Here is a 24670-nt window from a genome sequence, read left to right on the forward strand (position 1 = left end):
CTCCTGCCTTGTCTTCCATCTCCTGCCCCACATGTCTCCTGCCTCTTCATGAACCTGCTGACGCCCCTACTCTTCATCCCGCCGCCTCCCCTGCTGCACCTTGCTCTCCCCTCCTTTTCCATCCCCTCTGTCCTCTCCCTCGGCAGGTCCCACCTGGCAGTTTTATTCTTCAGTGTGTGTGCTCCAAGTGGGTTTTAAGTGTGTTGTTCCAGAGTGTTTTTGATACTGTGGCCGACTTTTAACCTGTGCTTGTCCTTTCAGTGTCTTCATTGTCTTTGAAGAATCGCCAACTGTGTTTTTTAACTTTATGTCGACCTTTTTAATTGTCCCCCCATGAACATCTCCATGTCAGTGTATTTTTACCCCCATTATCTCCCCTTACTCTGTTTTATGTCCCCCTTTTTTATCACCTTGTATGTAACATTTTATTCTTGTCTTAGTTGGCATGTCACTCGGCTGAAGAGCGGCGGATTGTGCCACTGACAGCCCTCCCATGCCCATATGGGGCAGGGGAATGAAATCACAATAAAGAAAAAAAAAACAGACGCTGTTCGGGTATGCTGTGTTTTGACACTGGTGGGAATGGCTAAAAATGCAGAGAAAGTAATTTTCTAATATCGACACTGACTCTGTGTTTAAATAAGAAGAAGAGAACAAGACTCTGGTCCAGTGAGTGGGTTAAAAAAGGAAATTTCACATTCAGACCTTTGAAGCAAATGTCACATTTAGAACCTGACGATTACATCAAACTTTCTCTGAAAGGACAGTGAAACTTTTAATAACTAGTTTAGAGTTACTTCGCCCTCACATTCAAAAATAGGACTTAAGGAATGAAAATTTATTCTCTTCTACTTGGTTTTCTAATGACAGTTCATTAAACGCAATGTGGGAAGATACAAAATACTTCGTCTGTGGAAGAACCGGAGAACTTCATATTTTTATTTTATTGAACTCCCTACTGTATCCTGTGCATTGAATCCTGATTTTCTTCTCATCCTCTACCTGTCAAACACAGTGTGTTTATAAATTAGTTATACAAAAATAACGTTTCATTGTGAAAAACGTAAATAACTTACTGAAATGTTTGGTACAGCACTGAACGCAGTATGTTTTATTTACAAATGTTCAATGTGGCTATCTTTTGTAACACGAAAAATGTCCCATCTGTAATCAGTTTCCTGCCAAATATTATGAAGCAGGTCTTGATGTACTGTAGCAACTGCTTGTGTTATGCGTTGTCGCAGCTTGTCGACATTTCCCGGAAAGGGAAGAACAAAACTTCTGTCTTTAATGTAACCCCGAACGGAGTTTTCAGTCTGCATTTTGTTTGCAGGGTTTGAATGAAAGGAGTTTCCATAATACCTTCCACACTGTAAAGATAGGCATATTCAATTCTAAGCTGGAATGTCTCTCTGATTTATCTAGACTATGAATGAAAAGTCTGTAGAACTTCTCAATTGCTTCGTCGGAGACTGTTTCGGTGAAAGGCTTGTACCAATTAATTATAGTTTGCCTTTGATGTGGTGGCTTGCGTATTTCGTCCTGAATTGTCTCTGAACTGTAGCAGAGGATTTGGATTCGTGAAACGATAAAGAACACACTGTACACACTGCACCATTATACGACTCCACGATGACTGTTTGAATAACTCATTCGTGAATGCCATCTAGTGGGAAATTCAGGAACTAACAGTGTTAGGAGGGAATAAAACTTGAAGATATACTGCTTTCGATATTCTGTAAAATATTTCTATAGGTTGTTTATCCTTTTTGCAACTAAAGGTTGCTTTTGTGTAACTAACTTATAAACACCCTGTATACAGCTGTGAAATGTGCCACACCTCTACCATTTTGGTAATTTCCAGCTCTATTTTATCCTTGATCTTAGTTTTCATAGTCATAATAACTCACGATACAGCGAGATAAATGGCAATAAATCTCTTTTTTCTCTTTTTCGCTGAACATATGCGGCGAAACATAAACAGAAACAACGATCGCCATTTTTCCAAATTTTCCGTCAGTCAAAACTTCTCTCAAACACGCTCTCCACACAGTCAAATATTTGTCAAACATAATAAAGTTTGATAAATTGTTTGATAATGTAAACATGCCTTACGAGCATTGGGTAACAAATGTGGCACATTGTCGGAAGAGACTGCATGTTCTGGGTTTCCTGCAGGGACAGTTCGCTTCCAAACGGGTAACGGCTGCATCACATTGTGCTGTTTAAACGACGCTGCAACTGGAAACATAGTCTGTAGCTGAAGTACGCGAGACAGTACGAATCTTGCCTGCAAAGCGTCTAGACTGCATACGGATTCAAAGTGAAATGCTGGGGGTATAGGGACTAAATGTGATGTCACGTCCAGCCGTGGCGAAATGATTCCAAGAATTTGACCAAGGCCGCACACACATGGTTGATTGGATGATTTGGGGGAGAGGACCAAACAGGGAGGTCATGGGTCCCATCGGATGAGGGAAGGATGGGGATTGAAATCGACCGTTCTCTTTCAGAGGCATTTGACTGAAGCGATTTAGGGAAATCTCGGAAAACCTAAATCAGGATGGCCAGACGAGGGGTTTGAACCGTCGCCCTGCCGAATGCGAGTCCAGTGTGCTAACCACCGCCCCACCTCGCTCGATCACACCCATGGGTGATACTGATTGGGAACCATACGATTTCCATCTTTTCGGCGAGCTAAGAGAACACTTGAGGGGAAAGAGATTTTCTAACCATGAGGGCGTTCACACAGCGCTTCTCGAGTGGCTCCGTGAGCAAGGGACGGACTGTATCGTCGAGGAATTGCACGATTGGTAGAACGTTCCGACCGCTGCTTACAGGAACTTGGTAACTATGCTGAGGAATATTGTCCTGCAGCTGTGTCACTTTGAATTGTAGTTCAGCATTGAATAAAAGCTACTTAGCCTGTCATAGTAACTCGTTTTTTTTAAAAAAATTCTGTATAATCGGTATAGTACGCTACAGATCGAGTGATTCGTACTTGTTGACAACTAAGTCGTGCAGTAGAATCTATGCTGTGCTGAAGGAGAAACTGAAACGTTTCTCTACAACATACTGTCCGAACCGCTTCCTATTTGAGAGACAAGAGGGAAATGAGAAGCGACTGATAACGACTGTGTTGCGTCGTAAAGACTGTTATTTATGTTTCTAAAGAAACGACATTTACAGTACTGCTGATGTTCAGTGCCTCCTTTGACGCCATGACCGCCTCATCCGTTGTAAAAGCTCTGGGATACCCCGAATAGTATTTGTGGTAGCCGCTATTGTAATTTACAGTTGCGTCCTGCATTTTCTATGTGCAATACGCAAGCGCGTCTGGCACCATGACAAGAAGTCAGAAGAGCGTGAAATTGAGAGATCGCGCTCATCACACTGCATCCCCAATGCTAGGATACTGTTCCCTCACAGAGCGACGCATCACACGCTCATACCTGCCCGGGGTAGCCGCGAGGTCTACGGCGCCTTGCCACGGTCCGCGCGGCTCCCCTCGTCGGAGATTCGTGTCCTCCCTCGGGCATGGGCGTGTGTGTTGTTTTTAGCTAAGTTACTTTCAGCTAGATTAAGTACTCTGTAAGTCTAGAAGCCGATGACCTCAGCAGGTTGGTCCCATAGGAATTTACCACCACACGCTCATACTGTGCAGGGCCTCCCACGTCAAACAGCCACGTGACCTGCTGGGTTGTGTGAAGTAATTGTTAATAATCGTGAATGGTATTTTTTTCTCTTTCTTTCACTTATGTCTTTGCTGGTTCAGAAATCTTAATTTAAAGTTTGAAGTGCAACTATGTATTACTCATCTAATGATATGACGCAAATTGCTTGTTAACACGATTATTTTGATTTTTTGGGGTATGCAATAATTTTAATTTTACGATAATTTTTGCAGTAAGTCTCATAAATGTAGAATATGAAGGAGAAGTGGTATCCTAACACTGGTCCATATCCATAGTGAGAGAGTCGATCAGTGACAGTGCGGCTGCATGTTTGCATGTCTGTAGTGATGAGTGAGCCGTGTTGGCATCGAAATAAAACCTTTTACACATACTACCAGACACTTACTTTTCGAATACAGCATAGAGTCAGTATTGACGTGGACGTTGTCAAAAGAAAGTGTTAAGCTGTTTCAGAGGTGCGAGCCTCGCGGATCCTATTAACTGAAATGCACATGGGAGTGAACAGCGATTATTGTTTGGTGGCCTGAATTTTTGGTGCGGAGTGAGTTGCAAAAAACTAGTGTACTATATTTTATGATCTTTCATTTACATCGGCAGTTAAAACATTAACAGTCGTTATAAATACAATTAAGCGGCTTTATACATTTGAAAGTTATTCGCCACACTGTGAATTTACGTACGTGACGCTTGTGACAAAACGAGAAAACCGTAACTTCACATTCTGCGAATTGAAGTGAATTCTGCACGTTTTAAAAACTGTTTACCTAACATTAATAATTGCATAGTGTGTCTGAAACGTTATCGTTGTATACATACGAACTTCGAGCTACCATCATCATCATCAGTGTTCTGCCAAAAGGCAGGTTTTCACCTGGTAGTTCTCCAGGCTGTCCGGTCTTCTGCCATCCTCTTCAGGTCTGCATAATGTCCTCTTCCCTTTATGTCGTCTGCCATCCTGTAGCTCCTTCTTCCTCTTAGTCTTCTCCCACAATCCAATCCTTCCAAAGCATCTACTAGCAAGCACTCCCTTCTCTATGAATGTCCCAAGCAATTCTTTTTCCTTTCTGTTGCAACCTTCAGCAGACGTCTTCTCTCACCAGCCCTTACCAATACTCTTTCATTACTCACTCCTTCCATCCAGCTCATTCTCTCCATTCTCCTCCACACTTCAAATGCTTCTAACCTTGTTTCATCCGCTCGTCTCAGCGTCCATGTTTCTGCCCCATATAGTGCCACTCCAGACAAAACATTTGCCAAGCTTTTTCCTTAGTCCTTTATCTAATTTGCCACATAAGAGTCTCCTCTTTCTGTTGAATGCCTCCTTCGCTATGGCAATTCGCGTTTTCACCTCCTGGTGACATCTAAAGTCGTCAGTTACTGTGCTTCCGAGATATTTAAATTCACTTACTTGGCTAACGGTAGATTGTCCTATTTTAATATTAGACAGTCTGTGTCTTGTACTGATCACCATACTCTTTGTTTTTCCTGTGTTTATTCGCATCCCATATTCCACACAAGCTTCATTCGAGCTACCATATTGTTATAATTAAACTTTCCGTATTTTACACGTTATAACACAGAAACTAATTACCGTACGAGTACCAGACTTGGTTTGATTAATGTCCAGAGTATGGGGTGCATGATATCCATACGTCACACCACCACCGGTCATTTCCAACTATGTCTACCAACTGCCGTGATCAGTCATCGTGATTCATAGTCTCAACACCTGACCAGTCGCAGTACACTTTTTGACGTGTCAACATGAACTTGGACAAAAGGAGCAGGGCGGTTTTTGGCGAAGATCTTTTATCAAAACAACAGTAATGCTGTCGCTGCACTTCGAGAATATCGCCGGATGCAATGATTATGGAAGGTTCCTCTTTCTCCACTTGTTGTGCGGAGCATGACGAAGAAGTGTGAGTAAACTGGAGAAGTGGACGTCGCTCCGGAAAGAGACTGACGACCGGTTGCACCACAAGTGGTTGATGAAATCGTTTTTGCTGTGGCAGACAACACTGAGCACAATTCCCGGTCGTCAGGCAGTACACGTGCTGTGTCACGACCGTTAACATCCCGTTGTCTACTGTACGAAAGGTGCTTCGGACCATTCTCAGATGGTATCCGTACAAGATCTGTAACGTACAGCAGCTTGCACCAAAAGACGCAACACGACGTGTTGACTTCGCTCTTCACTTTCCCGCAAGGATTGAAGTTGACATTAACTGCCCCTGGATCATCCTACGGACAGACGAGGCTCATTTTTCTCTGACCGGTGAGGGTCTTCACCTGCAGTCACTGTGCCTAAAGTTGCTCTGAATGGTGAACGTGTCACCGTACGGCGTGGCTTCACAGCTACGTTCATCACTGGCCCATTCTTTTTTGAACTGATTGGCATTCAAGGACCAAAGAAGTGCAGTGTGACTGGCCAGCGTTACTGCGATATGGTTAACGAGCATGTCATACCCGCCCTACAGTAGAGAGACGCATTGAACCCAACAGTTTTCATGCAAGATGGGACCCCACCATACATCGCTCGTTAAATTCACCTGCTTCTCCGAAACACATTTGGAAACAATCGAATTACGAGCCGATCGTTTCCAAAAGCTCGGTCGGCACGATCACCTGGTCTCACTCCTTGTGATTTCTGGTTGTGCGGTTACCTGAAGGACAGAGTTTACCTGGGGAACATTCACACGTGTGCTGATCTGAAGCGCAGCTCATCAAGAGAGGTAGCCAGCTTACCTACGGACATACTTCGTTCTGCCGTGCAGAATGCAGTCCTGCGAATTCAGACTCTTCTGGACACTGATGGGTGCCATATTGAGCCCCTTTTGTATCAATAATGGTACCGATGTGTAATGCTATGATGTACCATAGCAGTACATTAAAAGTGTTTCAATTGAATTGACTCTGCATTATTTCTCTTCCCCAAGTGCTTGGCATTAATGCTACCAAGTTTGGAACTCGTACGGTAATTAGTTTCCGTCTTATAACGTGTTAAATAGGGAAAGTTTAATTATAACCACCCACTATATAAGAGCAGTACCAGTTGCTTCTGACCAGCCTATACCCAAAGGAGGGCGACGAGAAATAATTTACCACCAAGCGGATCGTGAACCAGACAGAAGGGTGTAACAGTTGCAGTTTAGCACTGACGCGTCTACTATGATTTCGCCGCTTCCATCGAACAACTACTGACGATATCGCAAGAACGCCTGCCACACACAGATAACTCTCTCTCTCTCTCTCTGTCTCTCCCTATCTCGAAAAGCAGTTTCAAATATATTAAATGTAATAACATTTGCTAAACGTAGGGTCAATAAACATGGTTTTATAGTAAGTCGATTCAATATTTCGCGCTGTCGTTACTATTATTTCTCTACCATCACTGTTTGCTTACTGATTTTTTGGTAGCTATTATATGTATCTTTGCGTATCTTTTCGGAGATGTGCTTCGACGATTTTGTAAGTAATTTTACGTATCTAACTGTTGTATTCGCTAAAATCGGTATCTGTCGCGCCCTCCACTAGTTTCAATCAGAATAAAGCAGGTCATTTATCATTGGTGGAAGGAATAAGCAATGTCTGATGATAGGAGCTTACTTTACGTTCTGGAGCTCGTCGTAACGCAATTTTCTCAAAGCCCTGAATCAGCTTGCTTGCTTTTCTAGATACCATTAAGCGATATTACAATTTGGTCAGTTTTCCAAAGCGATCTAAGGGATTTTTATAATTTATATTCTTTTGGGATCTTTGTTTGCTAAACAGTAACTTTGTTTGTAAAATGAGTTTTTCTAAAAGCGTTAATTTTACTTCAATCCGTTTCCGAGTTCAATAGTTAGGCAAATTGATGGTAAAAATCTGATATTTAAATCTCTTTAGAGTCGGTTTCACTACAGCTGTCACCGAATCATCTTGAAGGTACATTAGTTGCTACAGCAATGTTGTACAAGCAGTTCTTATGGTCGCCGCAGGCAATCACCGATAACTCTTTCCCAAACACTGATGGCAAATTGGTGCTAGGAATGGGCGTCGGAGACAGTACGTGGATTTTCTTAAAAAAATAAGAGGTCAGACCCTGTTGCCCGCAGGTTTCAAAAAACTTCAGCGTACTAATCAAGGTCCACTCCAAGGTATTTTGTTTGAAGGGGATCGGATAACTGTGCTTCTCTTTTCGAAAGAAATCAAGATAAAAATCACGACGCTAAGTGTTGTTTCGGGGTACCGAGCGAGGTGGCGCAGTAGTTGGTACACTCGACTCTAGCCCTCCCTGCTGGCCGCGCGGTCTAATGCGCTGCTTCCCGAGTGGGAAGGCGTGCCGGTCCCCAGCATGAATCTGCCCAGCGTATTAGTGTCGAGGTCCGGTGTGCCAACCAGTCCGTGGATGGTTTTTAAGGCGAATGTGGGCTGGTTCCCCTCGTTCCGCCTCAGTTACACTACGTCGACGATTGCTGCGCAAACACTGCCCCCACGTACGCGTACACCATAATTACTCTACCATGCAAACAATTGGGGCTACACTTGTCCAGTGTGAGACGTTTCCAAAGGAGTCCACTGGGATCCAAATCGCACAATAACCCTGTGTTCGGAGTGGGGCGGCTCTGGGGTGGGTGGACGGCTGTGGCCTGTTGTGGGGTTGTGAACCACTGAGGGCTACAGCGGGACGCAGCCTCTCCATCGTTTCTAGGTCACCGGTTCAATACACAATACACACACTCGACTCTCATTCGCGAGGACGACGCTTCAAATCCACGTACGGGCACGCAGATTTAGGTTTTCTGTGATTTTCTTAAATTAGTCCAGGCTGCACTAATTTTCCTTGAAAGCAAACGGCCTATTTCCTTTCCCATCCTCGAAACATAGTTTGTGTTCCTCTTTAATAACCTCAATATCTTGGACGTTAAACCTTAAATCTACCTTCCTTCCTCCCTTCGTTTTGGGTTAGATGAAGTTGTTAAGACCTTCAAAAACAAGCAAACTTTATTAATATTCTTCATATCAGGAACGCAGCATAATACACGGTCCAGTCACATTAATGTGACCATCACCCATTTTTGATGTCAGCGTGCAATAACCACTCATAAGTGGCAGGTGGCAGCACTAATAGCGGAAGCTATAAAAACGTGTCGTGGGATACACGGACACAGTGTGGTCGTTGAAATGCGGAAACGGACTGATTTATCTGACCTCCAAAATGACTCGCTATGGGGCCAAGGGTGGAAGCATTTAAAAACTGACTAAATTTGTAAACTGTTCGTGTGCCGCCGTGGTTCAAGTTCACTGTGCATGGCAAAACGGCGGTATGCTGCCGAGGCAATGTTGGTGCACCATGGGCCATAGACGACAGGGGTGAACAGTGGCTGTGGAGATCTGTGTGGGCGAAAAGAGGTGCAGCTTTGAGATGTTTTATGCTCCATTGGACTGATGGCCATTGGCGTATTCGACCTGAAGTGTCTAAAAGCAAACACGCTACAACAGTCGTTGGAAGCATCCAGGCCGGAGGGATTTCCCTGAGTGATCTCGTCTTTTTGGAAGGCACAATGAATTGGCACAAGTGTGCTTATCACTTGGGTGCACTGTATATGTGACATTGCTAAGTCACCATATTTTAATCTGTAGCGTAACTCGGCTCTCACGTTCTTCTCAGTAAAGTTGTCGAAGCATTAGTTTCGAACTTTCATCTGGATCAACATACCCTTTGCTATGGAAATGATGGAGAGTACGGACAGACGGTTTTGTCCTCACGCACCCATATTGGAGGTCTTTATTCTTTTCAGTGCGTTAAACGATCGTTCTGCTGATGATGGTAATGTACTCGCTATGGTTAAATCCAGTGAACAGAATTTATAGAGCTCTGAAAGTCCAGCGTTTAGTTCATTTTGAAACAGGAATTCGTTCACAGACTTGGCTTCACGATGTAATGTAAATACGGCATTCAAATGGCTCAAATAGATCTGAGCGCTATGCGACTTAACTTTTGAGGCCATCAGTCCCCTAGAACGTAGAACTACTTAAACCTAACTAACCTAAGGACATCACAGACACCCATTCCCGAGGCAGGATTCGAACCTGCGACCGTATCAGTCGCCCGGTTCCAGACTGTAGCGCCTAGAACGGCTTGGCCATTCCGGCCGGCAAACATGGAATTCACTTCAGACTTTAACCTAACAAAATCAAAAAGATTCCCATACACTGACCTTAATTTTTCAAACACTTGCTTGGGAACACACACGTGGAAAGCTTGAGAGCTTCTTTGAGTCAAATATTCCAATAAACATCACGTCAGGCAAGGAATCAAACCTGACATTTAACTGCATGATTATAATGTGCAGATGTTAAGTCCCATAGTGCCCAGAGCCATATGAGCTATTTTCTTTCAGTGGTTCAAAATGGTTCAAATGGCTCTGAGCACTATGGGACTTAACATCTGTGGTCACCAGTCCCCTAGAACTTAGAACTACTTAAACCTAACTAACCTAAGGACATCACACACATCCATGCCCGAAGCAGGATTCGAACCTGCGACCGTAGCAGTCGCGTTCTTTCAGTGAAAACAGTTTTTCGAACAGACACAAAAGGAACTTCAGATGAAAATCTCGTAACATCATGAGAAATCCACGTGCTTCATTAATAGCATTTGTGCCCCAATATTGTGGATTTTCCTGCTTGTGCTCCTACAAATCTTTTAAGTTCATGACCTGCCACAGTTTGGACCAAGCGACTAGAATAATTCCATCTTGTTGGCGCAAGTTTTGGAAATCTCTTCTCCACTATTGCATCTAATAACTGTTGTTTTCGAGGAATGGACAAAAAAACGTTACAAAACCGCTAAGATTAGCAAAAACACCCTACATGCTCTCATCCACGATAGTGCTTGTGATTAAATCAAATTCAACTTGTGGCGTAACAGTGCACAAATACTGCATGTAGAATTACTTCTCTAACTTGTCTTTGAACACCGTTTAAATGTGCCGCAATCATGCCCGGCCTGCCACACGTTTGCGCGACCAGCTTATTTTTACATTCAAATTCTTCACGATGGTATATATATGGGAGTGTTTTATGAAACATGTGTAGGGTTTAGTGACGTTAGCAGTAGTAGATTGGCAGAGGCCATAGCAAAGGTGGCAACAGACCGTCGTGAAGAAAATATATATATATATATTAGTAAAATAGCAAAAAATGTAGCGTCTTTCCTCCGAGTTTTTATTTCGGAGAGCACAACACTATCTATGCTTTGAGTTAAGTCACAGTGAATCGGCGGACATAATCCAATGAACACAGAGTTTGTAGATAAGGTGGGATTTGTCGTGAAACTCAGCCAACAAATGAATTAACCCTACTTAACTGCCTCGATTGATGAAATCGCAGGCTTCCTTGTCTTCGAAATGACAGTTCTTTTGTCCTAAAAAGCACATGGCTACTATCAATCTCTAACATAATTCCCGGTTCTGTTTCACTGCTCTGTTGTGCCTTAAAATGACTCAACGTTTTTGTTCCACTAATTACAAATTAATCCTATTTTAACCAGATTTATCCACGGCTTGGAGATGAGAACCTTTAAATTTCAGTGTGGGGATCATTAGGATCCAAATCACCAATATCCTTAATGTTCCAGTTAGAACTGTCCTTCGTGAGCAACAAACAAGACCACAAAAGAGTTTACTCATTGGCGAAGAACCAACTTTTTTGTTGTAAAAATAAAAAATAGTTCAAATGGCTCCAAGCACTGCGGGACTTAACATCTGACGTCATCAGTCCCTAGATTTAGAACCACTTAAACCTAACTAACCTAAGGACATCACACACATCCATGCCCGAGCAGGATTCGAGCCTGTGACCGTAGCAGCGGCGCGGGTCCTCACTGAAGCGCCTAGAACCGGTCGGCCACAGCGGCCGGCTGTAAAAATCAAGATGAAATGTTCATGCGAAGTTTCTGTACAGGTGTCAAGGAGCTGCTCCGTTAGAAACCGACGGATTCGCGCCCTTCCATCGGCATGGTGACGAAGGTATAGCGATTCATCAGGCCATGCAATACTCTGCCACTGTGGGAACATCCAGTGCCGATGGTTACGTGCCCATTTCAGTCGCAGTTGCCGATGTCGTGATGTTAACATTGGCACATGCATGGCTCGCCGGCTGTGGAAGCGCATGGTGTGAGTGTCAGGTGCACTTTGTGCTCAGACACACTTGTACTCTGGGCACCATTAGAGTCTGATGTTAGTTTCGCGTAGTTCGCCGCCTGTCCTGTTTTACCAGCCTGCTCAGCCTATGACGTCCGACAACTGTAATGAAGGGTGGCCGGCCGACTCCACGACATATGGACATGGTTTCACCTTGGTTTCGCCACGTGTTGTAGACGCTCTCCACGGCGTTCCTTGAACACCCGACATTCGTGCTGTTTCCGTGACGAACCTCCGGGCCATCATAATCTATCCTCGGTGAAACTCAGATAGATCGCGTGCCTTCTCCATTCTAGACACGGACAGTATGGCCATTGATACTGCATGTACCGTGCGAGTGTCTGACTAGCAGTCATTCCTCGCCAGGTGACTCTGCTATCGCCTGGACAGGTTTAAATCGATAGTAGGTCACTGGTCATAAGGTTCTGGCTGGTCAATGTATGTTACAAGAACTAATTCAGAAGCGCCTTGCAGGCATGTCATCTATTCAAGAACTAGCTGTTCGTTCAGAGGAAAGGAAATACGGACTGTGATATAGATTTTATATTGTGATTTAATTATTATGAATGACTTGTAACGAATTATTATGGATGACTTTAAGACAGCATGCAATGCACTCATTTCATTAATGGTAAATAAGTCAATTGTGATGACCCAAAAGTAACGTCCACAGTGGCACTGGGCGGAATTTTGGGGAAATTTGGTGCCAGTTTGAAGTCATTAAGCCACCTTACACCTCACATGTATCTTTTCAGACTTCGGCATCGCATTGTCTGGCAGACAAGGTTTCGAAAAAGTGATCCCTTAACTGCATTGCGGAGTGTAGATTGAGACAGATGATTTACATATAAGTTACCATATGTGTGAAACGGCTGATGCTCGGAAATCTGACACCTGATGGGGCTGGAAATGTCAGTTCGGGGATTACATATAAACAGGACAGCGAAAGTCGGTTTCCAAAATATTCTTTTCGTCTTGTGCATGTTGCGCTGCATGAGGCCGTTGTGGCGCCGACTATGTAGCGCTATAGGCGCGGTAACTGTGCAGCTCCCTTCAAATCCTAGAACGCCATGCACTCCGCCTCGCCTATCGCATCCATCGCCCCTCCCCCACGCGGATCCTGTATGACCTTATTCCGTTCCCACACCTCCTCCTTCTCCTCGAACGGATACAGATCCTCTACAGCTCCCATAAACTTGTGCCCTCTCACCCGCTTATCTCTCCCATCCTCTCCCACCCCCGTCCGCTGCCGTGCCTGTATTCCCACATCCCACCAGCTTTCCAACTCTCCACTCTCTATACCCTCGCCCAAGGTGGCTTCCATCAACTCCCACTCCCTGATGATATCCTCATCCCCTCCATTTACCACTTCCACATCCTGTGTTCTTTCCTTAGGGCACCCTCTCTCCCTCCTCCCTTCCTGCCCCCCTCCCCCCCCCCCCGGGATCCCCTACCCCCCTACCTTTTTTCCTCCCCCTCCCATCTCCTCTGCCACTGGCATCTACACCCTCCGCTCTCCCTCCTCCCCCACCTTTTCCCCTTTTGGCAGGTCCCCAGACTCGTACATGTAAAGTGAACATTCGAGCGCCGGAGATCGACGGCAGTGTTTTGTGTGTGCCATCGTGTTAGTGACTCAGTGTTTTGTCATTTGTGCTCCTTCGTTCACGTGTGCCATTTCTGTCATCTCTCTTAGTGTCCGAGTACTGAACGTTTTTATTTGGACGCTGCACCTGTGAACGACTTCACGTCTTTTAAATTTGTGTGTCTACTGTTGTCTATCCACCGTGTTGTTTTGTTTTTCGATGTCTTCACTTGTATTGATTGTATTGGCTGTGGGCGAAGAGCGGCGCGACTTTGCCGCTGCCGGCCTGCCTCGTATGAGGTTTCAAAATAACAATAAAGGAAAAAAATGTACCTGCGCGGCGGTAGGAGAGCCCCTGCGGCAGGCGGTCGTCGCAGCCGCAGCCCGGCACGTCGCCGCGCGAGCAGTTCCTGGTGACGCTGTGCGCCACGCCGGCCGCCGTCAGCGCCGACACCAGCGCCGCCTCCCGCGTCACGCGCCGCTGCGCCCTCCTGGAACGAACACCACACACAGCTCACAGCAGCAGCCAAATACACCGGAAAGGAAGAAGAAACCCTCACTCCTACTCCTCAACTACATGGCATTGCCAAGTACACAGCTGGGAATGTTGGGTCAGTATTGGACTATGTAAAATGAGATCGACAGGAAGTGCAAAATGGCTAAGCAGGGATGGCTAGAGGACAAATGTAAGGATGTAGAGGTTTATCTCACGAGGGATAAGATAGATACTGGCTACAGGAAAACTAAAGAGACCTTTGGAGAAAAGAGAACCACTTGCATGAATGTCAAGAGCTTTGATGGAAACCCAGTTCTAAGCAAAGAAGGAAAAGCAGAAAGGTGGAAGAGTATATAGAGGGTCTATTCAGTGGCGATGTACTTGAGGACAATATTATGGAAATGGAAGAGGATGTAGATGAAGATGGGAGATATGATACTGCGTGAAGAGTTTGACAGAGCACTGAAAGACCTGAGTCGAAACCAGGCCTTCGGAGTAGACAACATTCCATTAGAACTACTGACAAGCTTGGGAGAGCCAGTCCTGACAAAACTCTACCATCTAGTAAGCAAGATGTATGAGACAGGCGAAATACCTTCAGACTTCAAGAAGAATATAATAATTCCAATCCCAAAGAAAGCAGGTGTTGACAGGTGTGAAAATTACAGAACTATCAGTTTAATAAGTCATGGCTCCAAAATGCTAACGCGAATTCTTTACAGAGGAATGGAAAAACTGACAGAAGCCGACCTCGGGGAAGATCAGTTTGGATTCCGTAGAAATGTTGGAACATGTGAGGCAATACTGACCCTACGACTTATCTTAGAAAATAGATTAAGGAAAGGCAAACCTACCTTTCTAGCATTTGTAGACTTAGAGAAAGCTTTTGACAATGTTGACTTTAATACTCTCTTTCAAATTCTGAAGGTGGCAGGGGTAAAATACAGGGAGCGAAAGGCTATTTACAATTTGTACAGAAACCAGATGGCAGTAATAAGAGTTGAGGGCTATGAAAGGGAAGACGTGGTTGGGAAGGGGGTGAGAAAGGGTTGTAGCTTATCCCCAATGTTATTCAATCTGCATATTCAGCAAGCAATAAAGGAAACAAAAGAAAAGTTGGGAGTAGGTATTAAAATCCATGGAGAAGAAATAAAAACTTTGAGGTTCACCGATGATATTGTAATTCTGTCAGAGACAACAAAGGACTTGGAAGGCAGTTGAACGGAATGGACAGTGTCTTGAAAGGAGGGTATAAGATGAACATCAACAAAAGCAAAACGAGGATAATGGAATGTAGTCGAATTAAATTGGGTGAGGTTGAGGGAATTAGATCAGGAAATGAGACACTTAAAGTAGTAAAGGCGTTTTGCTATTTGGGGAGCAAAATAACTGATGATGGTCGAAGTAGAGAGGATATAAAATGTAGACTGGCAATGGCAAGGAAAGCATTTCTGAAGAAGAAAAATTTGTTAACATCGAGTATAGATTTAAATCTCAGGAAGTCGTTTCTGAAAGTATGTGTATGGAGTGTAGCCATGTATGGAAGTGAAATGTGGACGATAAATAGTTTAGACAAGAAGAGAGTAGAAGCTTTCGAAATGTGGTGCTACAGAAGAATGCTGAAGATTTGATGGGTACATCACATAACTTATGCGGAGGTATTGAACAGAATTGCGGAGAACAGGAGCTTGTCGCACAGCTTGACCAGAAGAAGGGATCGGTTGGTAGGACATGTTCTGAGACATCGAGGGATCACCGATTTAGTATTGGAGGGCAGCGTGGAGGGTAAACATTGTAGAGGGAGACCAAGAGATGAATACACTAAGCAGATTCAGAAGGATGTAGTTTGCAGTAGGTACTGGGAGATTTAGAAGCTTGCACAGGATAGAGCAGCATGGAGAGCTACATCAAACCAGTCTCAGGACTGAAGACCACAACAACAACATGCGATCCTGAAGCGTCGACTGCACACCGACCAGCGCAGCGTCTCGAAACGGCATCAGGGAGGCGCTGAGCCGCGCGCGCTCTACCCCTATTGCGGATTGTTACGAGTACATTGGACTCAGAGACAGCTTTCTCCAGGACAGGTAACTGTATGTCCGAGTCGACTATGAAAACTCCGGAATGAAACTGATCTCCGCAAGAATTCCGCAGGGCTCTGTCATTTCGCCTCTGCTTTTCAACTTATATATAAATGACATCCCAACAGTCCCCCTTGTTACAGCGAGTTTTTATGAAGACGGTACGGCCTTTCTGATACCTGGATACACTTGGACCATCTAATCGCTAGGATGCAGCCGCAGCTTTCTGTAATGGAACGCTGGGCGGTGCAAAATAACGATCAACCCGACGAAGACGGCAGCTGTTATGTTAACACGGAGGAAACCAGTTCTGAACGACAGACTCCACATAGCTGATCAATTTATCCCATGGTCGCCGAGAGTGAAGTACCTCGGTGTCTATCTTGACAAACAATTACTCTTTACACAGCATATTGACGACAAGAAGACGGCAGCCCAGAAGAAGGCCAGGTCATTGATTCCACTCCTGAAGAGTAAGGATATCAACCCTAAGACTAAACTCCAATTGTATAAGGCAACGGTGGATCCCACAGTGTTATATGGCTCCACCTCGTGGGGAACTATGTGCGTCTCCAGCTACAACAAACTCCAAACGCTGCAAAACATTTGCTACCGATGGATCGCAGAAGCTCCATAGTGGACACGAAATGTCGACATCCGCACCGCACTCCACGAGACCACTATACAAGAGAAGGTCCATGACAAGGCTCTACGGGTTTTTGACAAAATCGATGCCCTTAGGGCCGAAGTTAGACAATTAGAATAGGTAGGAACGGTAAACCCTGCAAGATGGCACAAATATCGAGTACCGAAGTCAATAACGTTTCACCCTCCATAGGCAATCTGTCATAACACGAGGAAGCAGTCACACATAACAGGCTAGACACATCTCATTCATCATTTTGGATTCTAGCCACCAGCAATCGCAACTTCTCTCTTTCCTTGTTCGTGTCAGTTTTGACTCCCACATTAGCCGACACAACAGTATGACCATCACTTTTGATGACGCAACTTCAGGAAAAAAAAACATCTGGATAACCGTAGGACACAGAGCCAGAGAGGAATGACAGCAAGCATAGTACACCGCCTGGCAAAAGGAATGAAGCTTTCTAAAGGGCAGAAGGAAACGAAACTTCACACATTGAGGGGGTATTTGACGTTATTTTCTACTTATTACAAAATCGAGTCAAATTTACGAAGAACTAGGCAGTATGCTCCCATTTCTCAGAATGACATTGCACTTCCTGTGGCCTGGATGCAAGCAGTCACTCAGTTGGGAAGTGTGGTGTATCATAAAGTCACTGGATCCACTCCTGAAGCAAACTGGCCTACAGCTGCCTTAACTAGTCCTTGATATCCTGGCCACAGCCACTGGAACAGTTTGTGCCATACTTGTTCTACCAGGGAGAGATGGGGGGGGGGGGGGGGACCATGCTGGTCATGGGAGCATCTCAACATCACGTATCTGTAACTGTCCATTCGCACTTTTTATACATGCATGTTTGTTATCTTGGCACGGTTTTATATATATATGGGGAAACACCATTTTGACTATGTGGATAATTTGAAAACTACTCATCAAGTAAATAAAACGTGCAACTTTGGCTGTTTTTCCGTTGTATCAAGCAGACAGTTCGTGGAGATAAGTGCCACATGTGCACGAGCAATGTCCTGTTGAAAAATTTCACCACGATACTGTTGCGTCAGAGATAACAATTGAGGATGCAGGATATCCGTGATGTACCGTTGTGCTGTCAACGTACGCTAAATCACTACCAACCGTCATATGAAGACAGACCCAATGGCTCTCCAGACCATGCTGTCTGCAGTAACACCATTGTCTTCCTCCAAAAAGCACTAAGAATGCGACTTCTCCCCATTTCACTACTGTACTCGACGGTGGTAAACCACGGTAGTGCAGAAATACAATTCATTGCTCAACGCAGTCTAACGCTGTTCATCAGCAGTCCATACTTCCTGGTCATAGTATTATTCAAAACGCAGCCATTTGTGTTGTGCTGTTAACGACAGTCTAAATACTGCGGGGAGTCCATTAGTTGTTCTCGGCTGACAGGAGCAGATGCCAAGGTTACGATGTGTTTGGAGTACAGTACGGCGATCCTCTTGTACGGTGGTCAGGCGTGGTCGTCCAGAACCTCGACGACGATTGTGTCTGCCCCCAAATTCCCATGCCATCCAACATTGGACCACTGCTACATCCAAACACTCTAGAAATCTGGATATTGCACAATTCGACTAGGCATCTAAATAGAGCCGCCGCGCGGGATTAGCCGAGCGGTCTGGGGCGCTACAGTCATGGAATGTGAAGCTGGTCCCGGTGGAGGTTCGAGTCCTCCCTCGGGCATGGGTGTGTGTGTGTTTGTCCTTAGAATAATTTAGGTTAAGTAGTGTGTAAGCTTAGGGACTGATGACCTTAGCAGTTAAGTCCTATAAGATTTCACATACACTTGAACATTTTTGAAATGCAGACCCACAATAAGTTTCCTACCAAACTCTGACAAGTGCTGATAACGTTGTCTCACTTGAGTACGTGGGATCTCCATTTCCTTCACAGTTGCGGCACCACGAATAAGTAAAGGCGTGGATTTGGGGAATTCTTGTCAATTTCGTACAGGTATTGGCTTCCAACCGTAGCTGGCACATCGGATCGCAGGCGCGGGCGATGTTGATATTTTGCAAACGATTCTACGAGCAGGTTTACGACATCGCTCACAGGGTAGAAGGCACGGGCCTGGGGCACTGTATACAGATGTGAAGTGCACAGGGCAGTGGATGATACCGACATGCTGTGAAGAACCTATATGTTGCAGTTACAACAACACCCAGTGACCTGTGAGTAGGAGCCGAAGCGAGTTGAGGAAAGGTGACGTTGGAATTATTACAGAGCACTCCACTTGTCCCCTCCAGAGGAACTATGTCACAGGCGTAGTGTGAAGGCGTGTAAATAAGCCTAGAGCTAGAGAGAATGACGATTGTTTAAGTTGCAGGACAATCACGGCGACATTTTGGTGATGGATACCACCAGCCAACTGGCCCACAGGAGCTACCTCCAACCTCCGCTACACGGACGCTTCATTGCTGCGGCGTAGCGCGTCGTACTTTTGAGCTGCTCCGGCACGACTAGCGAGAGGGCTGCTGGCCTCCGCTTTCTGACATCGTCCGGTGGACTGCAAGCTGCCGTCCGCAGGGGCGGGGCTGTGGCGTGAACTCGCGGCCTCCCGGGTGCAGAGCTGTCTGCGGACACTGACCTTGCTGCGCTGCTGAGGCTCACCGCAAAGACAGTGATCAGCTGCTTCCCTTTGGCGCTCTACATGAGGTCCATGAGTCTGCTTGAGGGAGGAGTCAGCCGTGTTTCGGACCACTTAAGCCGTGGCGAGAGTGGGAACGCTACGTCCGCAAGGTTGGGCAACTGGGTGCTGACGCTGCAGATTCGGCATTCGCGTTGGCGCTGACCCACGTACACTGCGTAGCGCCATCGCCGAGTTCAACGCAAGGCCGGCTGTATACCTTCAATGCAATAATGTCAGTAACACTCTTGCCTCTGTTTGTCTGCACGCTTCAGCGTCAGTCGTCCCTCTCTCCCGAACCACCCCTCTCGGTCGTTCTGAATTATTACAAACCCTCAGTTCCGAGGGTTATAACACAATGATCACTCCATATACGGCGCTGTACATGGCCTTTATATACCGTACCAGGTAACAATACTAAACACGAACTACACAAATGCACTATGGTGGCTGTTCTACCTCTCCCAGAGAATTGCAACTCTAATCATTTATATACGGTAGTCACCAACGGTATGTACATGTAGAGTCACACTGACATCCGACCATGTGTTCTGGCTGCTTCACTTTTTTGGTCAGTCCTTGTCCGATCAGGCAAGATGTTACCAGCCATCAACAGTTCAGTGTCGGTGTTGACTGGTCTAGGCGAGGCATAAACCTTTGTGTTCTGCAGTCATCAAGGGTTCACGAGCGAAACCCCCCATACCTTTTATGTTTCGTTGAATGGTTTGCACGCTGAGACCTGCTGATGGCCCAGCACTGAAATCTGCAGCAATTTACGGAAAGGTTGCACTTCTGTCTCATTGAACGATTCTCTTCAGTCGTCGTTGGTTTGTTCTTGCAGGATCTGTTTCCGACCGCAGCGATGTCAGAGATTTGATTTTTTACCTGATTCCTTATTTCACGGAACACTCGTGAAATGATCGTGCAGGAAAATCCCCACCTCAGTGCTACCTTGGCGATACTGTGTGCCATCGCTCGTGCGCCGACTGTAACACCACGTTCAAACTCACATCCTGATAACCTGCCAATGTAGCAGCAGTAACCGATCTAACAACTGCGACAGACACTTTTTGTCTTATATAGGCGATGGCGACCGCAGTGCCGTATCTGCCTGTTTAAATGTCTCTGTATTTGAATACGCACGCCTATACCAGTTTCTTTGGCGCTTCAGTGTACATGCACGACACAGTAATAACAAAATAATGCAGGCTACAAGTATACTTTGATTTAATTCTTCCCAGCTATCAATATAAACTTTTTGAGTCTCAATATTAGTCATTTCCATCACAATATTCTGAATATTATCGCTCAAAATGGCTTGAAAAGACAATTTTATATCAGTTACACTGGATCCAGTTTCTGGAAAAGGAAGTCCGCCCCCGGTAGCTGAGTGGTCAGCGCGACAGGATGTCAATCCTAAGGGCCAGGGTTAGATTCCCATCTGCGTTGGAGATTTTCTCCGCTCACGGACTGGGTGTTGTGTTGTCCTAACCATCATCATTTCATCCCCATCGACGCGCAAGTCGCCGAAGTGGCGTCAAATCGAAGGACTTGCACCCGGCGAACGGTCTACCCTGTGGGAGGCCCGAGTCACACGACATTTACATTACCACAAAACTCTGAGAGCAAATATAAAAAAAAGTTCCGCATGCTACAGTATGTTTGTCTTTTGTCTGAGCCACCTGCACCGCTTCCACGCCGCCATGTCAGGTATCAATGTCTGAACTGACTTCTGATTCAGATGTAGTGCTGCCGTCACTGTTGTGATTTTCTTCTCGAGAAACATTTTCCTCACAGTCAGATGCATTTACTAATACTTCCAACTGCTCGTCAGAAAGAAATCGTTCTGTCATGATACCCGCACAGAAATTAGAAAGCTAGATACCTGAACTGCGTCCTCACCAAGCAATTGAAGAAACATTACTGGTAGCGATACTGCTGTGACGATTTGAACGTAATGAGTGACCTGCATTGTTGTGTAACGTCATACATTTCAATAATAAGCAAGCAAAGAGCAGCATTGTTACAATAAAACCATTATGTACGTATCTCAGACACTCAGATATAAAATTTTATACTAATGTTTGTATATGTTGTGAAATTCTAAACAGTCGTGTCATGTAAACCTAAGGGACACAAGTATAACAATTCAGGTTATAACGAGGAGAATAACGGGTATGCTCAAGCTATGTAGAATGTATAGAAAAACATAGCCATCGACTTTGGAGGGCAGGAGTTTGCATATAAAAACGTTATGGAAGAACAAACTCTTTTCTAAGTCATACTGACCCAAAGACAACAGCAGGGTTAAAAAATAGTATCTGTTATGTGTGTGGTGGGTGTTCTTTCGAACTTGTCTGAAAGAACAGATACCACATATTCATGATTCCGCGGGTGTACACAGTATAAACGTATCATGTATATATGATGGCAGGGAAATACCGACGCCCACCGCACGAGGGCAATGAAGTAATTCAAAGGCGACTATCCGAAGTGGTTCATACTACGCTTCCATAGCACACATACATCTTAATGGCACCTCACTGCAGGAATCATATTAAGTAATGTGAACAATAAAAAAAAAATGCCGTGTGACTAGGGCATCCCGTCGGGTAGACCGTTCGCCGGGTGCAAGTCTTCCGATTTGACGCCATTTCGGCTACTTGCGCGTCGATGGGGATGAAATGATGATGATTAGGACAACAGAACACCCAGTCCCTGAGCGGAGAAAATCTCCGACCCAGCCAGGAATCGAACCCGGGCCCTTAGGATTGAGATCCTGTCGCGCTGACCACTCAGCTACCGGGGGCGGACATGTGAACAATGATGATGGTCTCACACAAGTAGTGTGAGACAAGTCGGATATTATGTCCGACGTAACTGATACACAAAATCTGAAACTGGAAAAATGTTTATTCACACCATCATTGAGCTGTGGTGGCTATCTTGGCGGGCACGGAATTCTACCCGCACCACTGATTATTTGTGCGGTTTTGGCGGGCCCTGTGACTGGCAGTTAGCTGGAGGGCGCATGGCTGGCAAGTTGTTGGTTTTGGGAGCCTCCGGCTGTCCGGTATGGGTTCCGAGAATCTGTGAGGGGTTAAATCGGTTGAAGACCAGAACAGTGGACGCCACATGCAACCTGGTCGGCAAGTTACTGGCCAGTTCTCCTAGCTTAAATTTTACGGCACCTCGAAGACCGCCTGTGCGGATTGGAGGCAATAACAACCCTGCTTGGAATCGTAAGGCCATGTCTGTGTTAATGTGCTGGACCTGTCTCATTAGCGCGTCTCCGAGTGATTGTGTGGGTGGTCATCGGACAGTGTAACTGATGACAGTTTGTTGTACCAGGCTATATTCCGGCAAGTGTATGAGTGTTCTGTGTTACAAATTGAGTTGATGAAATTGAAATTATAACATAGTCTGTGTCGAAGGCAAGGCACCCTTTTATAGATGAGTACGCCCTAGTAGCCAGACTTGCAGGCGCTGATATTTCAGTTGGTTAATTTTCAAGTAATTTTAAGGATTGTTAGTCTTGCAACTTGTATGTGTAGTAGCGTATGGAGAAAGTTAATACATATCGTTAAGGCTCACCGGCCATTTGACCATCTTCTTCTTCTGTGCGGATGCACAAACAGTGCCCGAACTCTTACGGGAATCGGCAAAAAGCCACGAGTAATGAGTATAAGGGGCAGAGGCACTATGAATATAGTGTGGGACAATAAGTTGAGAATGTGGGTCTCACGGGAGGCATGCCAGAGATAAGTCCCTGCAGGCGCACTATCCTCTGTGTTCTCGGTGGCTCAGATGGACAGAGCGTCTGCCATGCAAGCAGGAGATGTCGGGCTCGAGTTGCGGTGAGGGCACACATTTTCAACTGTCCCCGTTGACTTATATCAACTCCTATATACAGCTAGGGGTATTCACTTCATTGTGATTTCAAAGTTAATATTGCCTACATCCGAGACATTCTCGTCTGTAGCCTTATTTGGGAAGATAACTGTTCCCTTCCGATCTATGTTGGTAGGGTAGTTTTGGCACTGGACGGCGCGTTCCTGTTCACTGAGCCTGGAGCAGCCTTTCGGGAGGACGACAGTTCAATCCCGCGTCCCGCCATCCTGATTTAGGTTTTCCCTGATTTCCCTAAATCGCTTCAGGCAAATGCCGGGATGGTTCCTTTGAATGGGCACGGCCGACTTCCTTCCCCGTCCTTCCCTAATCCAATGAGACTGATGATCTCGCACTTTGGTCTCTTCCCCCAAACAGCCCAACCCAACCCCTGGAGCAGAGACGTGTTTTCTTTCTCCTGCGGCGACACTTCCATCGCTACACAACGTCCAGGTTGGCCTGCAATCTGGCACTTCTACCAGCTGCCTCGTGTTGGCTCAAGTAAAGTTAATTTGATCATTTGATTCGAGCCCCAGGGAGTGTCGCCAGATAATCCGGAACTCTTGATCTGTTCATTATTGTGAATTCAGCAGGCACATAAGCTTTGAAGTGTGTCCTGCGAGCCTCAAGTTCCTCAACACTATACCTGCTATTTATCTATTCGTTTAAACCTTGCACCCTTATTTCTAGTTCTGGAGCCTGTTGGGTTTTAAAGCCATTTACTTATGAGTATTAACTGTTGAGTGTTTCCCTCCTATCCACAGTCATTAGCTAACGCTATCCACTGTAAAACTTGCCTGCTTGTTGCCTGTTGGCTGTGATAGGCGTCTGCTGTTTTTGGGGGCTCAAATATTTATTTAAGAGTCATTGTCAATATTTCTGCTGTTGTGTTCCAGCTGGGAGTCACATCTATTGTACGCCTTCACAGCCTTTCTTGTATTTTGGGATATTGTATATTTTATTGCTTAAGGGCTTTTATTAAGAGTTACAGATTGTTAAGGGCTTCCCAAAAGCCACAATCAGTGTCGTGATTTGTCATCCTTCCGCATTTTGGGTGGGCGTTGTCTATTTGTTTAAGGTGTTATCCATGCTCGGGAATTATAGTACATTTAGTGGCAGTCATTTGTAATTCATTTTAATGGTAAAATTTAGTTTGGCGAATCCATTTGCAGCCACACCTAGTTGTTTGACTTCTTACTTGTATTTCGGGAATGTGTATTCCTGGTTTCAACCCTTCTTCTTACTGGTGTAAATTTTTACAGTTTGTTATTAATGAATTGATCCTATTCAAGTTCTTTAAATTATTGTGAGCACTGATATTCTTTTGACAAGGTTTTTAATTTGTAATCATAATGATTGTTGTTAGGCAATAAAGTGTATTCCATGAAACAACAAATGACGAAATATGTGGGTCCACCTTCGATATGTTTTTCC

The 24670-nt window shown here is 45.1% G+C and overlaps 1 protein-coding gene across 1 annotated transcript in view; it reads right to left on the minus strand.

Moving 5' to 3' along the window:
• Positions 1-24670, minus strand: part of LOC126335958 (protein Wnt-8b-like) — a 119246-nt gene that overhangs the window by 35699 nt on the left and 58877 nt on the right. The window contains exon 3 of the mRNA XM_049999435.1: positions 13797-13954. Within this exon, the coding sequence (XP_049855392.1) occupies positions 13797-13954 (158 nt within the window). The remainder of the gene's footprint in view (positions 1-13796; positions 13955-24670) is intronic.

This window comes from Schistocerca gregaria, chromosome 2 (genome assembly GCF_023897955.1).
Source record: "Schistocerca gregaria isolate iqSchGreg1 chromosome 2, iqSchGreg1.2, whole genome shotgun sequence".
NCBI classification, from domain to species: Eukaryota; Metazoa; Arthropoda; class Insecta; order Orthoptera; family Acrididae; genus Schistocerca; species Schistocerca gregaria.